The following is a 22,606-nucleotide window of genomic DNA, read 5'->3' on the forward strand; positions in this document are numbered from 1 at the left end:
ACCTACCTCACAGGATATCTGTTGTGAGGAGAAGGGAAAGGAGGATATTGGGACCTTGTTTTGGCTTCTATTGCTGTGCCATGCATGCTGGTGGTGGTAAAGAAATCCTGGTTGTCCTCAGATAGATTATATTGATTTTTTTTTTTTTTTGTACACAGGCTTTCAGTCCCTTTGCCATTCTTGTCTCCAAGAATAACCATCCTGTCATGAATAGACTGTGGAGGAGCCAGGCCAGGACAGAAAGCCTTCAGGTGAGTGGCACACACTAGCACAGCCAGGAGTGTGACTTTGCTGGGCTTTTAGGCTTCTCTCCCTCCGCCTTCCACAGGTGCTGCTTCACCTGCAGCAGTTTGAAACAGGAGAAGGCAACGTAAACACGGTGTCCTTGATCCTCTGTGTGAACCCATCAAGGAAACTGTTGTTTAATTTCTTCCGTGTCAAACTGTGGCGACTTGATGTGCCGCGTTCAAGAAGTTGCTGGGCTCCAGTCCAGCCTGCAAACAAACCTGTGGGCAGGATATGCCGCAGGGGGTGTGCTCTCCGTGGCCGGGAAGGGGGGAGGAAGGAGAGGATTCCAGTTGTAGTGACGAGTGGGGAGGGAGGAGGTGGGGGCTTGGTTAACTGAGCAAACTTTGACAAGCAGGCAACCTTTGCACAGCCGCACGCCACCAAGGGCACTGTTGGGTGGTGACAAGGGTGTTGATTCTCCCCTGTGGGGCTGCAGTGCCCAAGTGTCCCACCCTGCTTTGCCTTCTAGAGGTAAGTGGCAGATGTCCGTTGATCCTCTCCCTGCTCATGGCAGGGAAACAGAGGAAGATTTGGGGGGAGGGGACTCTGTCTTGTTTGGGTCTGTGCTGTAGATTGCCCCCCAGAGTGCCAAGCATGGGGGGGGGGGTTCCCCCAAGGGGCTAGTTATTAGAAGGACATGCCTTTGGCTGGTTTCCAAAATGTTGCAATCCTGGCTGAGGAGAAAGTGGTTGACAGAGATAACCGTCATACTTTTTGTCTGTAGCGATTTTTTGTTTCATTGTTTGAGGCTCTTGGTATGTATTGTTTTGTTAATCTTTGCGACACCCTTGGAAGGTCGGTCAGCCCGATTATCCTCAGAACACAAAGGAGAGGGAGGCTGAAAGAACAGCAGCTCAGCAGAGGTGTTCCCCTGAATTTTTGTGGCTGCAATGAGGTCCTACAGCATTCAGGTTACCTCAGATTCATTCTATGCCTTGATTGGTGATTTAGCAAAGAACCTCTTGGCCTGTCGGATGTAATTAGGAAGGTGGGGAAAGGTGAGGGATGCTTTGGCAACATAATTGCCCTGCTTTAGGAGACTGACCTTACAGCCTTTTAGATATCCTCTTGTGGCGCAGAGTGGTAAGGCAGCCATCTGAAAGCTTTGCCCATGAGGCTGGGAGTTCGATCCCAGCAGCCGGCTCAAGGTTGACTCAGCGTTCCATCCTTCCAAGATCGGTAAAATGAGTACCCAGCTTGCTGGGGGATAAACGGTAATGACTGGGGAAGGCACTGGCAAACCACTCCGAATTGAGTCTGCCATGAAAACGCTGGAGGGCGTCACCCCAAGGGTCAGACATGACTTGGTGCTTGCACAGGGGATACCTTTACCTTTACCTTCAATGCAAAACTGACATGCCATTTGCTGATGGAACAGATGTGTGGAAGGTGGAATGGACACCAATCTGGTTGTACAAATGAGATTTATTTTCCTGATTGGACGGTTGTTGTTTTCCCTGGTTTGGATGCCATCAGATTTGGGATTTTAAAAAATAAACACTGGAGCGTAGCTAGTGAATAGTTTTGTGTCATTGCCTTCAAAATTAATGAATAAGATTCATAGTGTCAACATTTTGAAAAAAGAAAATTGAAAACTATTTGCTGTTGAGAGATTACCGATTTAATTCTGAATTTTGAAAAATCTGTGTGGGCATTTTCATGCCCTCCCTTCAGGCTGACTTATGAAGTAACTAAGTCCATTAGGTTTTGGGTGTTCCTTCCCTGCGTCAAGTGGAACCCAGTCCCACATCGATTACGCATAGATTCTGGTGTGAAGCCAAGTGGGTCTGAAGCAGCAGAACAAAGTCTGAGTCTTAAAGCTGCCACTGGACTCAAACTTTGTTCAACATCAGTTGCAGGTTCTCTACATCCCTGCATGTGTAGGTGTCAAATTCAGACGAGGGCTGTGCTGTGAGCGGAGAAGGGGTTCCAGTCTTCCCTTTTGCCCCATCTCCCAACAGGAGGAAGTTTCGGAGGGTGCTCTTCAGAGAAATCCACACATTCCGTAGGATATCTGTGGGTTGCCTTGACAGGCCAACCCCTCCCCCCACCCACACACTGATGGTTGGAGGTCAAAAAAATGATGTCAGGTATAAGGCTGAAGCCCCTTCTCCCCATGGGCTATGGTCTTGATTCAAGTTAAACACCACATGTGGAGGAATTGAGGAGAAGCTACAATTTGCATGTAACTGTCTTCCGTCCGAGACGGGCTGTGGGCACCAAACACAACCTATGTATTCAGTTATGTGTTAAAAGAACTTCATATTACCTTGGTGCACTTTACAACAATCCTGTAAAATAGGTCAGTAATATGGACGGAGGGGAGAGAAAGCCAAGGGTCCAGAGGCCATTCTAAGCAAGTTCTCAGTAGAGGGAAGATCTGAACCAAGTTTTTTCCAGTTGATAGTTCTTCCTCTTAACCACTCTGCTGTGACAGCCTGCCGACTCTTGTTAGTGACTGTCATGGCCACCAATTTCATGGGAAGAAGGGTAGATCTCTTGGTCCTGGTTAGTGTCTGGATGGGAAACCATCAAAGATGTTCAGAATCACTACACAGGCAGGCTGAATCTCTAAGGGGTTTCCATCAGTGGGCTGTGACTCGCCAGCAATTTTCAACACCATCGTATCTCTGTGGGATTACAATAGAGCAGGGGTAGTCAACCTGTGGTCCTCCAGATGTCCATGGACTACAATCCCCATGAGCCCCTGCCAGCTAACGCTGGCAGGGGCTCATGGGAATTGGAGTCCATGGACATCTGAAGGACCACAGGTTGACTACCCCTGCAATAGAGGATGTGTTCTTTGGCCGTTGGGGATGGTGTTAGGTCTCTATCCTGGTAACCATAAGCATTCTTAGAGAGCTGGCTTTCTTTTGTTCTTTTAACAGTATTAAGAACTGCATGTTTGGCTGGGTGTGAGACTGGGTCATCCCCCCCCCACCACCTTTATTGTAAGCTTGTGAATATATTTGACAAGGAAAAGAGCCAGTATATTTCTGCAGCAATAAATAGATGCTACTTGTAGAGTTTTTTGCTTTGGTTTGGGGGGGAGTTTATTTTCCTCTGCAGTTTCAGAACTAACTTGCAAAACCCCGCCACAAATTTCCTAGCTCTGAGTCCCAGCAAGAGAGAGAATCACCAGATCTTTCCTGAGGAGCTTTTCTTCTGAGCGAAATGCGGTGAAAGTGAAATACAAAGAACCTTTTGAAAGTTAGTCTAATCATTTACCTTAATATTCAGCTTCATTAAAAGGGGAACCAAGCCTTTAAAGTATCTCAGCCAGTCAATGAGCTGTGCTCTTTTCTTTAGGCATTTAGGAGAAAAATCGCAGGTATACCCAATTGCTCTCACTCCCAGGAAGGTTTTCCTAGGGTTGCACTGTAGATTGCTTGTCTGAATGGCCTGCATCTCTGGGCTGAAGACCTCTGCTGCCAAGGTGTCTTCTCACCCACCAGTGGATGCACAGGTGCCAGTAGGAAACTACAAACTACCAAACATCACTGACAGGAATTAAACAAGTTATTGAAAGCTGTTATGCTACAAAATCAGAATGAAATCAAACCAGATTTGTGACATCTGTTTTAACTGAATTTTATTTTTTTAAAATTCTTAATTACTGTTTTAATAAACAAGGTATGTGTCTAAAAGAGCCTCTTGTGGAGCAGAGTGGTAAGGCAGCAGACATGCAGTCTGAAAGCTCTGCCCATGAGGCTGGGAGTTCAATCCTAGCAGCCGGCTCAAGGTTGACTCAGCCTTCCATCCTTCCGAGGTGGGTAAAATGAGTACCAAGCTTGCTGCTGGGGGGTAAAATGGTTATGACTGGGGAAGGCACTGGCAAGGCCACCCTGTATTGAGTCTGCTATGAAAACGCTGGACAGCGTCACCCCAAGGGTCAGACATGACCCGGTGCTTGCACAGGGGATACCTTTACCTTTTTATGGGTCTAAAGCAGGCTTTCTTGATGGTCCTGGAAGGGTTTCCCAAATGGGTGGGAGTTAGTTAATTTTTATATAGTTTTTAAATTTATTGAACATTTCTTGGGTGATATGAACATACATGATCATGTTGACCCACCTACCCCTCCCAAAATGGCCAATGATGGGCCTGGAGGGGGTGGGAAGGGAAAGGGCCCCAGGTGGGAATGTGCACAGCTATGCTTCCCAACTATATTCTGCATGATCGTACCACTTCTGGGGTTTCTTGAAACCTGAAGAATGTTTCAGGGGTTTCGCAACCATAAAAAAGTTGAGAAAGGCTAGTCTAAAGTACAGTTCTCAGTGAGAACCAGCCCTCAACAACTTGTATCCTGCCCTTCCTGGTAGCTCAGGGCAAGAAATAATATAAACCATCAAATCTTTAAAAACCAGCAAGATATTTAAAACGTTATTTACATCATTTCAGCCCCCTTCAGGAAGGCCAGCCCTTCTGCTGTTCTATCTGGCCTCAACCCATGGCTCTGTCTGACAGGCCCTGTGGGACCGGTTAAGGTTCCACAGGGCTCTGATGTCTTTTGGCAGAGCATTCGGGGCCAAGGTCAAAAAAGCTGAATAGTCAAGAGATGACCCATGAATGGCTATGCATTTCAGACACACCTGGTAACGATTGCCCAAGGATGAGCATAAGCAGAGTGCTTGTTAGCTAGTCTGAATACAAAAATGCTATTTGCTTCCCTCCTGCCCTTTTAGTCCTAGCTGTGTTCCACAGTGAGCAAAAACAGTTTCAAAGGGTCCTGGAAGCTGGGAAAACTGGACCCTCACAGCTCTGTGGGTCTCTCAACCTTCTTATTCCTAAGGACTAAGAACAAAACTAGACGATAGGGTTGACAAATAGGTTCCCTTGACCCAACTTGCTGTCATATGCACCATCTGTGAGTTAACATTCTTAAATGCCTGATTTGGCTCAAGAGCAAGGGCTTCAGCCCTCCCGCCCACACCATTTCCCCAAGTCAAGCAGGTGTGGCAGGAAAATCCTTGACTGCCCTCCGTTTTGGCCAGTGGCTCTTTGGAATGTAACCAAGGCTGTTTGCCCCCAAAACTCACAGCCCTTGTTGTACAGGGGAGTGATTCCTGGAGTTTGTTACAGATCAGTTCTATATGTACTTGATAAATACTACAAGGGATCATTCAACAATAGATTGCAACAAGTTCTGTGCTATACAAAGAAGGCAGGAGGTGGTAGAAGTCTCCACTTGTCTGTGTGTAAAGTGCTGGCGAGGCATGGACAACTTATAGTGACCCAATAAGGCAAGGGAGGTGGTTTGCCATTGCCTTCCTCTGCAGAGCCTTCTTTGGTGGGTCTCCCTGTCTGTCTGCCAAACTCCACGTAGCCTCAAAGTTCCACCTAGTGCTTCATTGGCTACTTTAATAGAACCTTACAGCCTTTTCTGGTATTCTAAGGAGGACTGATGACTACTGGGGAGAATCACCGCAATAACACACACACACACACACACACACACACACACACAAGCCATATGGCTCTCCTTGATTATAGGAAAACTTGAAAAGTAAGTTTTCTGAAGCTGCAGAGGGAATCTTGTATGTTTGTATTTGTGTAGGATGGGGCTCCGTAAGAGCTCCCTAGGGACTCCCTGGCCTTTCCCCTATATCCTGTCTTAATGGACTTGGCCGCAAGCTATTCCTGGCATTGCTGTGAAAGCAGCGAACTGGCCACTTCCATTGACCTGGGGGTAGCATTCTCACATGGCTACTGCATCAGGGAAAGGGGTTGTGAAGCCTGTATGTCTAATCCTGCCTCAAGCCACCTCCTTTCTCTCCCCCCAGTCCTTCTCTGGTGTGGCAGGGAGGCATGGCGAGCCGACATCACTTCCAGTCCAGTCTCAGGGCTCCTTGACTCCTGAAAACTATTTCAGTGGCTCCTCTACAGCCAAAAGGTTGCAAAAGGCTCCTCTATGTCAAGGCTCCTCTACGGTCCAAAGGTTGCAAAAGGCTGGTATAGAATTGTCTAGGCACCTATGCAGATTTATAAGCCTCCCCACCTCAAAAAAGGCCTTTTGCATCTTAATAGCTGTTTTAAAGCAGTTTCGACTTCTTTTTTCACATCCAGCAAGCCTTCCTGAATGGATCCTTTATGGGGAGAGGAGTGCTGGTTACAGCCTTTCTCTTTGCATTTTCTCTTCCATTCTTGTTCCCATCACTGCACAATGGGAAATGAGTGAAAATGAATGAACGGTCATTGTGGCTGCACAGGGAAAGCTGTAATTAAAGACTCCACCACCTCTCCAAGAACATATCTCTTTTGGGATGTCATGGCTACTGTTAGCTAGTAGGAAGCTGTTAAGCAAAAGAGCATATGGTTCATTGTGAAACCAAAGAGGGAAGTTACCAGTTTGAAACCATAATTATAGGGAGAAGAAGCAAAATCTTTGTTGAAGAAGATCTAGTTACATTGTTGCCAAGGATCTTACCATAGGATTGGGGATTAGAGATGCCAGCCTCTTGCTCTGGGACCTGGGGATCCCCTGGAATTACAGCTCCAGACTCTTGAGATCAGTTCCTGGGGAGAAGACGGGTGTTTTGGAGGGTAGATTCTGGGGCGTTGTACCCTACTGAGGTCCTCCTCAAACTCCATCCCCAAATCTCAAGGAGTTTCCCAGCCTGGATTTGACAACTCAGTGGGGAAACAGGCAAATTTACTTAAATTCTTAAAATGGGGAGTATAGGGCTAAATTAGGTGGTATGTGGAAACGGTTTTAATTTTGTTTGCCCTGAATACAGGAAAGGGGTCCTCAAGGACAAAAGGGTCATCGTGTGAAGTGATCACAAATTGCTTTCTAACCCACCACGTGTTTTGTTTCACTTCAACTTATGTTAGGTGGCTATTTTAGTAAGCGTAGGGAGTCAAAAGGCAAAATGTGATGCAGATTTTAAAAAGCAAGGCTGCAACCCCGTGCACAAATACTCATAAAAGAAATCCCTTCAAGGAAAAGCAATTTACATCCACATAAAAGTCATAGGATTTGGCGTGGCCAGATGGGGAAAGGGAAGCTACACAGCTGGTCAGATCGCAGAAACCTATTCCCTCGCTTCCATGAATGGTATTAATGAAAACAAAAGATTTCACTCCCATTACAGATGTTAATTTGGCATGGCAAAATGAGGTATAGTGTTCTGCCGGCACAGATTATGACTATATCAATGTGCTTATCTTGTGTTTATTTGTCCCTTGGCCCCTTTCTTTTACCATTTGTTTTTCTCTGTGCCTGTGATTGTGTACGTACAACAGTCAAGTGAGGGTAACACTTCATGCATCAGAGGAAATGGGATTTGAATCCACGGAAGCTTCTGCCCCAGTGTATGCCTGCCACCCTGTAAGGTACCCCAAAGGTTTTGTGCAAATTATTGTAGCAAACTGAACATGAGTTGCTGCATCTACCTGAATAAAATCAGAGTCCAGTAGCACCTTTAAGACCAACAAAGATTTATTCAAGGCGTGAGCTTTTGAGTGCAAGCACTCTTCCTCAGACTTGTAGGTAGTTCATAGTCTGAGGAAGACTGCTCGCACTCAAAAGCTCACGCCTTGAATAAATCTTTGTTGGTCTTAAAGGTGCTACTGGACTCTGATTTTATTCTGCTACTTCAGACCAACACGGCTACTCATTTGAATGAATCTACCATAGTACAGCCAGTTCTGATATGCAATGGCAAGGATGTTAGATCCAGCAGGGCTTACCTGCTTTCATTGGATGTTGGATGACGTACTGTTGGATGACGTACAGTGATGGAGCACGTGTCTGACATGCAGAAGATGCCAGATTTGCTCCCCAGTTTCTCCAGTTAAAGGATCAAGGGATGTGCCTGCACATCTGCTTGATAGGCAGGAGGTTCAAGTTCAATCACCACACCCATCAGTGATGTGAAGCAGGGGTAGTCAACCTGTGGTCCTCCAGCTGTTCATGGACTACCATTCTCATGAGCCACATGAGCGTTTGCTGGCAGTGGCTCATGGGAATGGTAGCCCATGAACATCTGAAGGACCACAGGTTGACTACCCCTGATGTGAAGGACCTCTACCTGAAGCCAGGGGAGCCGCTGCCAGTCTCGACTATAGTGACCCTGATGGACCAAGAGTGCGATTCACTATAAGGCAGGTCATGAGTACATCTTGTACAACAGGGCAGGGAAAAACCTATCTCTGCCAGAGTCCCTGGAGAACTGCAGCTGCCTATCAGAGGAGACAGTACTAAGATATATGGACTGTATGATGACCGCTGAATATGTTTGGGGATTTACATATGAAACACTTACCCACATACTGATGGGTGTTGAACTTGTTTATTGAAGGCATGGGTTATGACTCAGAGGCATATGAGAAAGGTCTCAAGTTCATCTCCGGTTAAAGGAAATAGCAGGTGACAGGGAAGTCCTTTCTGTGCCTGGGTAGCTGCTGCTTGTTGGACCACACAGAACTCAGTGGGATGGGCCAACGGACAGACTCTGCTCATTGGACATGACTTCCCTGTCAGCAGCAAACACGGAAGGCAAAGAAAACCACAAAAGGAGGATGAAATCATTTCCTTAAGACATCGCTAGCACTGCCCACTGCATTTACCTTGTGTTTACCTTGGTGTAATGAACAAACATGCACCACACACATTCCTACCTGAGCCTTGTCAGCAAACCTGGCACAGCTCCCAAGAGATACAGGCTAACACTCCTTTGCAAACCTCAGAGGCATTCCCGTCTCTGTCAGTAGCTTGTGGGATGACAGGGAAGGCTACAAGAGCATTTCCAGCTTGGAACGCTTTTTTTAGTATTCTGAGTTAAAATGAAAGGTGCTGTTATTTTGTTTCCGTAATAGGTCAATAGTCTGAGTCTGACTCTTGGTTGACTCATGCAGAGATACAACCTTCTCTGGAAGTAATGTCCACGTAACTTAATATAGAGATCTAGCAGAGGTTGAAAGAGAAGGAGGCGTGCTGGTCCATGCAGTGACTCATGCAGAGATACAACCTTCTCTGGAAGTAATGCCCACATAACTTAATATAGAGACCTAGCAGAGGCTGACAGAGAAGTGGGCGTGCTGGTCCATGCAGTGACTCATGCAGAGATACAATGGACATGCTGTTCTACAAATGGGTGTCTTGATTTTATAGGAGGCTTTAACAATGTACAGTGCCATCCTAAGGTAATACAGCCTGTGAAGCCCAATTTAGAAGGGCGTAACTCTGGTTATGGTTCAGTTGTTGACATTCCCATAGCATGCCATCTCAGAATGACTAGCCTAAGAAACCTGCCTCATGAGAAACTGGATAATTTAAAAATCAAATTCTATTGAAACTCAACTGGGTGAAACCCCGTGCCTTGTCTGTCCCATGTGGTGAAGGGTGACAAGGTTTCTGAGGCACACATCAGTCCTGAGTTACCTGCATAATTGCTTCTGGCACATAGAATGGTTGGAGGCAATGAACAATACCCAGAGAACAACAGTCAGAAAGCCAGAGCAGTGTAGTGATTAAGAGTGGTGACCTCTAATCTGGAGAAGCAGGTTTGATCCCCCACGCCTCCAAATGAAGCCGGCTGGGTGACCTTGGGCCCGTCACAGTTCTCTTAGAGCTGTTCTGTCAGAGCCCTCTCAGCCCCACCTACCTCACAGGGTCTCAGATGTGGGGCTAGGAAAGGAAAGGTGTTTGTAAGCTGCTTTGGGACTCCTTCAGACAGTGAAAAGTGGGGTATAAAAAACAGTTCTTCAATGGCCCATTTTGCACAGAGTGGAAGGTCCGCATTCGAAGTGGAATGGTGGTGGCTATAATCACCAATTATGCACGCTGCAGGCGGCAACCGGGCGCAAAGTCAACATATGTCGCTGAAAAAGCTGTATTAGTGAGATGTGGAAGAAAGTGGAGCTTCCCGGGACCAGGGTGCAACCAGAAGTGGCTCCAGAGTAGCCGCATGCATAATCGGATACTCTGGGTTTTACCACCATTGCGTTCCTTCCCATGCGTAAGCAGTTTGCTTCGCTTCTTCCTTCTCCGCATTCTCCATGCTGCCGTTTCAGTGGCCGTGCATAATAGGCCAAACATACATAGTTCTCAGATAAAGTTGAAAAGAACCTTGGGAATTGAAGGTCATATTTTAATGCATTTTTCTCCTGCCTTTCTGCAAAGAATTTTAGGTCAGTGTACGCTTTGTCTTACAACAATCCTGGGATGCAGAGTGGGATGAAGTGGGCGAATGCTGGCAGGGGACTCATGGGAATTGTAGTCCATGGACATCTGGAGGGCCGCAGTTTGACTACCCCTGGTCTTAACAGTCTACAGTGGAACACCCCCATACTGCCTCCACATGACACAGGCTATTGATTTGGCAAGGCACAAAAGGGTATTTCTTTACCACAGGATGTGGCAATGATAGCCATTCGCTTCAATTAAAAAAAACAAAACTGGATACAATTTGTGGAGAGGATTAGAGCTGACAATGGACCCACTGTGTTCAGAAACAGTGTTCTGACTACCAGGTGTTGTTGGCAAACTACTGGGGAGGGCTAGATGCATCCCACCCTCTTCATGATGTTCCCAGAGGCATCTAGTTGAGCACTGCTGAAAACAGAAAGCTGAACTTGATGGACCCTTGGTCCTTGAATGTGTATGGTAATGTTTATGTTTTCTCTGTTTTTCCTCTTAGAAATGGGTATCCAATGGAATGGTTCCTACATCCCTATAGCCCTCCTGGTTTTGAGTGTAGTCTCCCTAATAGCCCTGATTCTCAGCTTGGTGGGTATACACGGTGCCATGCTGCCCCCAGAAAATAAGGTGAGTGCAACCCACTATTCTGAGACAAGGCCTAGAGAATAAGAGAAGCATGTTTCAGTGGCAAGATGCTAGCTTTTAACTCAGACTGGCCTCTTCCTCAAATTGGCTGGCAAAAATAAAATGGGTTGTTGTCCTTTTCCAGCCAAGGAAAGTAACATACTCATCTCATGTCTGCAAACTGTTTCTTTCCAAGATGGAAGGCCTGTTATCCCATTAATGTTTTTTGTCATAAAAAATCCTCCAGGATTCTTAGTTTGCAATTTCAGAAAAGAGAGAGAGAGAGAGAGAGAGAGAGAGAGAGAGAGAGAGAGAGAGAGAGAGAGAGAGAGAACATGTTCCACCCCCACATATGTCTTTCCATGTTGCAAATAGAATCAAAGGAAGTTCTGCAATATATGCAGAGTAATGCAAATGGTTTTAATTTTTAAAATCAATGCTGGATGCAGGGTTCTGCCCCCTCCCACCCCCCCCTCCCCATTGTGTGCTATATTTAGCTATTCCAACTCCCTGTCCAGCTCTGGGGCTGGAGAAACCAGTTCTTCTAGTTTGCACCTGAAACCAGCTCTGTCCAGCTTCGGTTGGCTGGCACTTTTGATACAAGCCCATCACCCCTCAGGAGCTTCGTAGCTTATACCAGGCTTTTCCAACCAGGGTTCTGCGAAACCCTGGGGTTTTTTGATGGCCCTGGAAGGGCTTCCCAGAATGGGTGGGAGGACTTTTTAATATATATATTTTAAATGTATTAAACATATATGGTCCTGTTGACTGCCCCCCATGGCCAATGATAGACCTTGAAAGGGTGGGAAGGGGAGGAGCCCCAGGTGGGTGTGTCCACAATGATGCTTTCCAGCCATATTCTGCACTATCGTGCCACTTGTGGGTTTTTTAAAAGCCTGAAGCATGTTTTAGGGGGTTCTCAATGGGGAAAGTACCCAGCTTGCTGGGGGGTAAACGGTAATGACTGGGGAAGGCACTGGCAAACCACCCCGTATTGAGTCTGCCATGAAAACGCTGGAGGGCGTCACCCCAAGGGTCAGACATGACTCGGTGCTTGCACAGGGGATACCTTTACCTTTACCTTTACAATGGGGAAAAGTTGAGGCTGGCTTATGCAAATAAATTTCCCTCTTTTTTTAAAAAAAGGGAGAAAGTAATAAACAAATGTTTTTTGTGCTTTAAGTAAAGCAGTTATAGCTTGCTCAAAGATTGTGGGGAGCAAGACAGGTAACTGAGACGTGTGGGGTGTGGGGTGGAGCAGAGAGAAAGCACCTGCTGCTTCCCACCCTCCAGTGTGCTGCCCCATAATTCTAAGCATCTAAAGTCAACCTGAGCAATAAGCTCCCTGAGAGCTTGGGAGGAGTTCTGATTTGACTTGGCAGCCCAGGTTTGCTTTACTGTATGTCCATATCTAGCCAGACTTGTTTTGAGCTTCTTCTGTTCTGAATTTCTTCCTTCTCCCAGTACTGAATTTCTGCATTTCTTCCTTCCAGTACGGACTGGTGTTTGATGCAGGCTCATCCCACACTGCTCTGTTTGTCTACCAGTGGCCGGCAGATAAAGAAAACAACACTGGCATGGTCAGCCAGACTTTCTCCTGCCATGCGAACGGTCAGTTTCCCTCTTTATGCTAGAGGTGGTGGGAGAGAGTCGTATTCCTGGGCCAGAGAGAGCTAGCTCCCAGGTTTGGTTTAGGCATGGCAGTCACTATGTCAGATCAGAGGGACAGGAGTGGACTCAGAAAAGCCCCTTTGGCCTGATGAAGTTCTATCCAGCCCAGAAGGATTTGGGTTCAAGTTCAGTAGCGTAGAGTGGTCAGAGACTAAGACCTGGGGCAAGGAGGTTCAAGTCCCCAGTCTTGGGCCAGTCATTCTTTTTCAGACCAACCTACCTCCCAGGGTTGTTGTGAGAATAAAATGGAGAACAATATTGTGAGCTGCCTTGAGACCACTTGCCTTGAGCAAGGCATGGTGTGTGAGGGGACAGGTGTTATTTTTTCTTTCAAAACCATAGGTGGGAGAGAACAAGAGAGAGAGAGAAAAAAAACGTTAAAATCCAACAACTAAATAAAGTTTAAGGGGAAAAGAGACATACATAAAGACAAGACAAAAATAGAACAGAGGTGGCAGCAGATCTACATGTAAGTTTCTATACATGGCTTCTGAATACCTAAAAATAAGTCTGTACGGAATTGCTGTCTCTGTGCCATGGGTTCAAATATTGACAGAGTTTCTAGATCCTCATTCCATTGATTTGCTGGAGGGGACAGGTTTTACCTGCCCTCGTCCTGTTGTCATGCGTAACCACAATGGGAAAGGAAACCAACTAATATATTAATAAATATATATTTTTTAAATAGACTCACCTACCCTGCTTTAGGATGTGAAGAAGAAGGCAGGTACAGACGGACAACAAAATTTGAGTCCAATTTCAGACCCACAAAGATTTATTCAAGGCGTGAGCTTTCGGGTGCAAGCACATGAAAGCTCATGCCTTGAATAAATCTTTGTGGGTCATAAACGTACCATTGGACTCAAAGTTTGTTGTGCTGCTTCAGACCAACATGGCTATCCACCTGAAGGTACACCTTTAGCAGAAACATTTTTATCTACAGGGACTGTAGGCATCTGTGGTTCTCCCTTCTTCCAGTCTCTCCTCACAACAAGCTTGTGATGTAAATTAGGCAGACAGTGAATGATGGCTGCTGGCCAAAGGGTCACCCAATAAGCTTCGTGATGGGGGAGGTAGGTGGGACATGAACCCACATCTCTGCAGTCCTGGTTTGGCACTCTGGCCACTACACATCCAGTGTGACCTTATGACCTTAGCAGTGGAATAGGCTGCCTAAGGAGGTGGTGAGCTCCCCCTCACTGGCAGTCTTCAAGCAAAGGTTGGATGCACACTTTTCTTGGATGCTTTAGGATGCTTAGGGCTGATCTTGCGTTGAGCAGGGGGTTGGACTAGATGGCCTGTATGGCCCCTTCCAACTCCATGATTCTATGATTCTATGAATGATGGAGCTGGCCTTTTGATTAGCACCCATGGCCTCTAAAGCAGGTGCTTGCTTGCAGCCGATAATGCCAAAACCAACAGAGGAGGATGTGGGGAAGCCACAAGACATGTAATGAAACCTTTGTTATGATTTGGATCAAGGAAGACAGGGTGCCAAAGATGTGAGGAGGCATTTGCCGTGAGCAGCCTAATGTGCTCTCTCTCTGTTCAGGATCATCGAGGCACACAGTATCCCCTGACCCTGCTCTTTGTCTTTCAGCATCCGGGATCTCAAGTTTCACGAAAGATCCACCACAGGCAGGTGACTCCCTCAGGGAATGCCTTGATGCGGCCATGAAAGTGATTCCGGCAGAGAGGCAGCGGGAAGCACCCACTTATTTGGGAGCCACGGCTGGGATGAGGCTACTGAGGTACACACACTACATTGAGGTACACAGTACCTAGTTAATTTCAGACACCCCCCTCCTCTGTTTCCACCTAGGTGTGAGTTCCTCTGATCCACCCTTACCTTCCTCTCCCCCTCTCCTTAACATTTTGCTGTTACTGTATCCATTTCAAGGGGCTGGGCTTTAGGGCAGAATAATTTTACAGCCCTTTTCTCCTGTCCGTTTTTCCAGGTAGCTCATTATTCTCTCAGTTCTCCCTGCCAGTTTTCAGTTGCGGCTCCATGCCCAAAATTTCTAGGGATTTCTCAACCCAGAGCTGGCAAACCTGGCTCCTTTTTAGGCTGTCTTACCCTCAACTTAGGTCTGAAACCAGAAATAAGCCCTATCCCAAATGCCTCACTTCTTCAACTCTCTCCCTTCCTGGCATTCAAGCTGCGGGTTTCAGTGGCTGTGTTGAGGTGTTTGAATTTGCTTGTAGAGACCCCTGGGCCCCATCTTCTTTCTATCCCTTTGGTAGCTTGCCACCAGTCAGACCGTCCTGCACCCATCAGGTTCTCCTGCAGCCTGACTGACTGAAAGTTTGAGATCCTCTATGTGTGTGTGTGTCCATGGAATAACTATTTTCAGACCATTTCCACACAGAGGGGTAAAATGTGAGTGGTTTCCTGCTTGCAAATGCAGCATGGTAAACCTTGTGTTTGCAGCCCTCCTCACCTGTGTTTTCCCTTTGCCCCATCATGGCTTTTTGCCTCCTGACGAAGCTGCAAGGGAAAGCAAAACAAACTTCTCCCTCTGCTCCTTGGCTGGTCAGTTACAGCAAGCAACCACTTACCTGTGGGACCACTTGGTTGCTTATGTCCCCTGCAGAGCACTTCGATCTGTGGGTATGAATCTGCTGGTTGTCCCAGGCCCACGGGATGTTCGCCTGGCCTCGACCCAGGCCAGGGCCTTTTTGGTCCTAGCCCCTACCTGGTGGAATGAGCTCCTGGAAGAGCTGAGGGATCTGCCAGACTTGCCAGCTTTCCACAGGGTCTGCAAGACGAAGCTCTTCCACCAGGCGTATGGTTGAGGCCAGGGCAGTCTCCCGGTAGTCCAACTGAGGATCCCCTCCAATACCAATACCAATGCCATATTAGATCTGCTCCCACTCTCACTGAAAGTCATCTCGCCCACCAGGCTGAATAAGGGGGAATGGGATCACAGTTGTGACCACTGCTGTCTTTGTGATGTAATGTTAAGATGGGAAGATTTTATTGGGGGTTTTACTGTGTTCTGATGTTTTTTGGGGGGAGTGGTGGTAAATAAATAAATGAATAAATGAATGAATAAATAGATAGATAAACAAATAAATAAATAAATAAATAAGCCACCAATCACAGCACAACAGTTCTCTCATGGACTGAAACTTTCTTTCCCCCCCCCAGCCCCAAAATGATTTTTTTCAAAAAAAGGCACTTCTGTGTTGCTGTGCAGTAATGTCACAACACAGATGCATTTTTAATAAAAATCAACACTGGCACATTGCTAAGGAGAAACACCAGAACAATGCAGCATTCCCCCCCCCTTTTGGGATTTGTGTTCTTTTGGACTATTTCTGAGTGGATTTCTGAGGTGCTGAACATGGTCCGTGGAGCCCAAAAAGTCATTTTGTGTAAATGGTTGGCTTAAAAACAAATTGCTCAGACCCCTGTATGATGGGGAGAAGGCTGCTTGACGACCCCCCCCCCCTTTTCCCAGCTCATTTCCCAGCAGAAACAGAGATGGAGCTGTTTTTGCCTGCCTGAGTTGTGAGAAGGCCGGGCATGGCTACTCATTTGCGATTTATAGTGTACTTTTATCCAGAATTTTAAAGTCACTTTACGATTCCTCCACATGCTGAAAAAGGACCCAAAGTTTCCAAGATCTGACGAACTCAGGGTGTACATGCAGCCTTCCCTCCCCAGGCGATTACAAAACATAAAAACAATGCAATTAGCCAGCTTAAGACAGTGAATGAACAATGCTTTGGAGCACAATCCTTGATTTGTTTTTTTAAAGAGCTGGCTATGCTTAATCCCATAGCTCAAATTATCCTCACACTTTTACAATATTTTCTTTTGGATCCTGCAGCCTAGAGAATAAGACTGCAGCAGCCCAGATCCTGGCAGAAGTTGAGAAGACTATCCGAGAATATCCCATAAACTTCCGGGGGGCTAGAATCCTTACTGGGAAGGAGGAGGGTACTTATGGCTGGATCACCATCAACTATCTGCTCGATTCCTTCACCAAGGTGTGGCTGGCATTTCCAAACTGTAACAGGGCTGACATTTAATATGGGGATTTACACAAAATTCTGTGTAAAGATAGGATGGGCAGTGCTCCAAAAGTTGGAAAACCACTTAGTGTCTCATTGGGAGGGGCTTGGGAAAAAATAACTCACCCTTGGCCAGATCTCCTCCTCTTTTCGCTGCTGCCAGAGCTGCCCTGACTTATTTATAGAGCCTCGGATCCCGCCCACCTCTCAGGGAGCCAATAGGGCCTCAGAGGCAGTTCAGTTTTAGATGGCCCTGTCTCTCTGTTTTCAAGATGGCGGTTGCCAAGCAGCTGTTTATTAGTTTGCATTGATCTGGCAAGGCCTTTAAAAGCTTGCCTCTCATTGTCGATAAACCTTGTTTTAAGAAATGTAAATAATATCTGGGGACAGCATTTTTCACAAAGTTCTGTCCTGGGGTAAAAAAAAATGGTCAAGTTTCCGAATTGTATCCTTTCACTGTTAAAGCGCTTCCGTTTGTTGTGTCTCCTCAGTATTCCCTTGAACATCGGGACTGGATTCACCCCTACTCAGACAATACCTGGGGGGCACTGGATCTCGGAGGGGCATCAACCCAAATAAGTTTTGTCCCAGCAGAATCAATCGTGGAGAAAGAGGAAGCAGCAGAGTTCCGACTTTATGGGTTTGATTACACTATCTATACCCACAGCTATCTGTGCTACGGACAGAACCAGGCACTCCTGCATGCTCTCCGGATTATTGTCGTAAGTCTTCCATTGACACTCCTACGCTGCCCAAGCAAAGATCATGGCACAGGGGGCGGGAACAGTGGTTCAGACTGAAAATGAAGGGAATATCCCTTGGGCAAACCATTTTAAAAGTTACTCCAACCCACTGTGACTTTCAAGTGTCCCAGGTTAAAAAATGAGATCCTTGTACTAGAATACTGGGGATGGAGCCTGGGACATTTGCAAACAAATCATGTCCATTGAACATTATGAACTTACTAGGGGCCAAGCCCGTTGCATTCAGGAATACAATGGACGCTAGATTGGGGAGGGGGGTTGAAGAACTCTGCAGACAACCTCCCCCTCCCTGCAGGACCTGGAAAGACTGCAGGCAGCTGTTATGGAACTCACTGGCAGGGGCAGCTCTCATGTGGCAGGGATCTGCAGCCTCCAAGCCTCAGAGGGAAGTGGAAGGAGGAGGGAGTAGTCAGGAGTGGGGGATGGAAGGCCACTGGACAGACAGACAAACCGGTTGGAGGAGAAGGCAGAGGCAGGACAGCCACCCTGAGTGGGTGTTAAACACTGAATGGCACTTAAGCCATGAGACACGCTCCTCCTCCGAGCCCTTACCAGAAATATATTATGTGGAACAGATGTCAATGCCTTTTAGCATTGAACTCTCTTGCCTGGAGATAAGCTGTAAAACTAGGGGGTCCCCAGAACCCACCTGGGGGCTGACATCTCTCTATAGCCCAGTGACAGGATTAACGTTTCACTCTGGTTGTTGTCTCCAGAATTCAAGTGCCGTGCATCAATTTGAGCACCCCTGCTATCCTATGGGTTACTCTGAGAACATCACAAGGGCATCCTTCTCTAATAGCCCATGTGCCAAACAACAGGAATCTGAAGCCACTGGGAATGTGACTCTATATGGCACAGGTGATGCCAACAGATGCCAGGAAACCTTCAAGAAGATCTTTAATTTCTCATGCAATAACTACACATCCTGTGGATTCAATGGGACCTACCAGCCAAAAGTCAATGGAAAGTTCCTGGTACGACATGGTAATAGTTGATGATAAGAACATAAGAACAGCCCTGCTGGATCAGACCAGTGGTCCATCTAGTCCAGCATCTTGTCTCACACAGTGGGACTCAGTTCCCCTGGAGGGCCAACAAGAGGGCAAAAAGGTCAAGACCTTTCCTCGATGTTGCCTCCTGTCTCTGAGATTCAGAGATTTAGGGCTTCTGAATGTGGAGGTTCCCTTCTGTTCCCATGGCTAGTAGCCACTAGCCCTATCTTCCATGAATCCATCTATCCCCACTTTGAAGCTGTTTTATTTCTGTGGCCATCACTACATCCTCTGGCAGCAGGTTACATAATTTATCACTCATTGGGCTAATAAATATATCATTTTGTCTGTCCAGAATCTACTGCCCATCAGCTTCATTGGTTGCTGTCAAATCCTAGTATTTTGGGAAAGGGAGGAATTTTTCTTTCTTTGTCAACTCTTTCCACTCCATGCATAATTTTATAAACCTCTATCATGCCACCCCCCAGTCATCTCTTTTCTAAACTGAAAAGTTTCAGCTTTTTCAGCCTTTCCAATTCCTCTTCTGTCCTTTTCCTAGCTCTGTGAGGTCCATTGAGACTGTACCATAGACGTATACAGGGGCATTATAATATCAACTGTTTTATTTCCTAATAATACCTAACATAGAGCTTCCTTTTCACATTGCGGCAGCAAGCTGGGTTGACCCTTTCCTTGAGCCTTTCACTACGACTCCAAGATATTTTCTCTCTGTCTCAGCAAGCATAGACCGCCCCCCCCCGATAATCTATACTTGAAATTGGGATTTTTTGTTCCATTACCTTATGCTTACCAGCATAGAACTTCATTTACCACATTGTTGTTCACTCACCCCATTTGTGGAGATCCTCTCTTCACAAGTTTTACACCATCCTAAATAATTTTGTGTTATCTGCAAACTTGGCCACTACACTACTCAAGCACCTCAGGTTCCAGATCGTTCGTTCTGTCTATCTATCAATTTAAATTAATTATTTTATTTCTTATATTTCTGTACTACCCTCCATTCTGGTTCAGGGCAGTTTACATATAACAAAGGCAGGCAGACACTGCAAGCTTTTGTTGGAATGAACAAAACTACTTTAGGGCAATGCAAACATCTTCACCGGAATTACATTCTCAGATCTCCCTGCTAGACTGTCTGCTGCTTGCCTTGTAAAACATCACACCACACGGGTGCTCTCATTGACCCCCTGCTCTTTGTCCACCAGGCTTTCTCTGCTTATTACTACACCTTCAGCTTCCTGAATTTGACTGAGGGGCAGCCTCTGGCTGCTGTAGAAGCTGCGGTTCAGACATTCTGTGCCAGACGTTGGGCCGAGGTAGGTACTTTCCCACTTTACATGGTGGGCAATGCAATCTGGCTCATGGTTGCTTGCTTGTGGTCTCTTTTGTAAGCTCTGGAGGAAAAAAAATCTGGTTAGGGCAACCAGGTGAAAGGAGGATGGGGTTCCTGGACTATGAAATGGTGGAGTGGAAGGAAAATATATGAGGAAAGGTTGGGGGAACTTGGTCTGTTTAGCCTGGAGAGGAGACGACTGAGAGGGGATCTGATAACCATCTTCAAGTATTTAAAAGGCTGCCATGTAGAGAATGGAGCAGAGTTATTCCCTCGTGCCCCAGAGGGATGGACTAGAACCAGTGGGATGAAATTAATTCAAAAGAAATGATTCTAAACATCTGGAAGAAGTTCTTGACAGAGTGGTTTCTCAGTGGAACAGGCTTCCTTGAGAGGTGGTGGGTCCTCCATCTTTGGAAATTTTTAAACAGAGGCTGGATAGCTGTCTGACTGAGAGGCTGATTCTGTGAAGGTTCAGGGAGATGGCAGGTTACAGTGAATGAGCAATAAGTTTGTGAGTGTCCTGCCTAGTGCAGGGGGTTGGACTAGATGACCCAGGAGATCCCTTACAACTCTATGATTCTATAGTGCTATGATGTTATGAATTGCCAGCAATCTGACTTTTCTTCCACTTAAAATGCCCCTTGCTTTTTTCCCAGCTGATGTCAAGTTACCCCAGTGAGAAGGAGTCTCGCCTGAAGAGCTACTGTGCAAATGCCAATTTTATTCTCACCCTCCTTGTGGAAGGTTACGGCTTCAGCAACAACACCTGGGACAATATTGTCTTCCAGATGAAGGTGAGCGCCTAGGTTGAGGGGCCATCCATTCTAGGACCAACAAATCAGAGACCCTGGGGTAGGGATGCCAGCCTCCAAGAGGGGCCTGGAGACCCCTTGGAATCACAGCTCATCTCCAGGGATTGGATCCCCTGGAGAAAATGGATGCTTGACTGAGGATGATAGACTCTATGGCATTTTACCCAGCTGCAGTCCCTGCCTTGCCCAGCCTTCTTGCCCAAATCTCCAGACACGTCCCAACGTGTCTGGCAACCATACCCCCCCCCCCAATATCCTGCTGGAGGCTCGGGAAACACACCTGGCAGCCCTATTCTGGGGAATAGAAACACCAGCCCTCCAAATGAGACCTGGGGATCCCCTGGAATTATAGCTCATCTTCAAGCGACAGAGATCAGTTGCCCTGGAGAAAATGGCTGCTTTGGAGGGTGGACTCCATAGCATTAGACTCCACTGAGGTCCTTCCCAGCCCCAAATCCTGTCCTCTCCTGGCTCCACCCCCAAAATCTCCAGGCATTTCCCAACCCAACCCAGAGCTGACAACCGTACTGGGGAAAGGGACCCCATGGCCACCGTCCTAGGATCCCCAGTGCTGAAAGGAGGCACCGTCATTTCCTGTTTTAATTGCCCTGTGTTCTTCCCTCCTGCAGGCAGACAATTCAGACATCGGCTGGACCCTAGGCTATATGCTAAACCTCACCAACATGATCCCCACTGAATCCCTCATTTCGTTGAGAGGACACGAGGAGGGAGTCTGGATAGCAGCCGTCTTCTTCATTGTTCTGATGCTGGCGCTGTGCCTTGTCTTTCTGCTCGTCTATTTTCTAAAATGACTGAAAGCCTTCGGACAATATGCACCCAGCACTTCAGGATGTTTGTGGAGGGTTCAGTCGGGGAGGGCACCTCGCTTGATCCAGACTCACAGCCAAAACAGCAGAGACACTCTCCTTTTGTGGGAAACAGTGGCTTGATGATGGGTGGGCCTACCTCCACAGCCAGCCCCTCGAGGAGCACTCTGGCCTAACGAAGGGACACCAGCTTGGTTGCTCGAACCACTTTAGTGCTCACTTTTTGTATATGCAGGAGCTGCTGAGGTCAAATTATTTCCCAATTTCCCTGAGCTGTCATGGACATGAAACAGGTATTCACCACTTCAAGTCCTACCTCCACCTGAGGCTCATCAGGTACCCTAAAGCAAGCTACACATTCTCAGCCTCTGCTTACACATTCCACGTGGGGTGTGAGGAATCATGATACTGGAAGACCTTAAAGCAGTGGTTCTCAGCCTGGGGGTCAGGACCCCTTTGGGGGTCGAACAACTCTTTCACAGGGGTCACAGCAGAGCAAGCAGCTTGGCTGGGGGGGGGGGCATCCACACAACAGCCTTGCGGGGTAGATCGAGATAGAGCGTTCGTCTGTCTGGAGCAGCGGAAAAGAGCAAGATGGGCATAGTGGGACAAGAGGCAGAACTGAACTGAACTGAGAAACCCTGGGGGGGGGAAACAATTTATATACAATCATGAATAATGGATCTTCACACCACTGGTCAGTTTTGGTTTAATTTCTGTGAAAGAACACTTGCATAATGTTATGGTTGGGGGTCATGACAACGTGAGGAATGGTATTAAAAGGTCGAGGCATTAGGAAGGTTGAGATCCACTGCCTTAAAGGGCTGCTGTTAACAATATTGGGACGATTGATGGGAACAGCTTTAAACAGGTGAAAATGTTCAGACCATGCAGGTGGTTACTCACACGCTGTTCAGACAATTGCACCCTCTAGTGTTTGCAAATATGTGTCTGCAGTTATTTCATTCTGATGGTTTCCCACTCAAAAAGACACAACTTGCTCCAACACGTGTGAATGCGTGACATTAAAAATCTGCTCGACCTTTTATATCAAAGTCACCTGTTTGTGTACCCTTGGACTACAATGGCTTTGGCTGAGGG

The 22,606-nt window shown here is 46.8% G+C and overlaps 1 protein-coding gene across 1 annotated transcript; it reads left to right on the forward strand.

The window, feature by feature from the left end:
* The first annotated feature begins 612 nt into the window (after positions 1 to 612).
* ENTPD8 (ectonucleoside triphosphate diphosphohydrolase 8) lies at positions 613 to 22,560 on the forward strand. The gene is made up of 10 exons (XM_077304818.1): positions 613 to 759; positions 10,932 to 11,059; positions 12,550 to 12,667; positions 14,328 to 14,478; positions 16,564 to 16,723; positions 17,239 to 17,469; positions 18,228 to 18,488; positions 19,736 to 19,846; positions 20,523 to 20,660; positions 21,308 to 22,560. The coding sequence occupies exons 2-10, from the start codon at positions 10,934 to 10,936 to the stop codon at positions 21,488 to 21,490; spliced, it is 1,479 nt and encodes a 492-aa protein (XP_077160933.1). The 5' UTR covers positions 613 to 759; positions 10,932 to 10,933; the 3' UTR covers positions 21,491 to 22,560.
* The last annotated feature ends 46 nt before the right edge of the window (positions 22,561 to 22,606 follow it).

The sequence above is a fragment of the Paroedura picta genome, chromosome 12, assembly GCF_049243985.1.
Source record: "Paroedura picta isolate Pp20150507F chromosome 12, Ppicta_v3.0, whole genome shotgun sequence".
Taxonomy (NCBI): Eukaryota; Metazoa; Chordata; class Lepidosauria; order Squamata; family Gekkonidae; genus Paroedura; species Paroedura picta.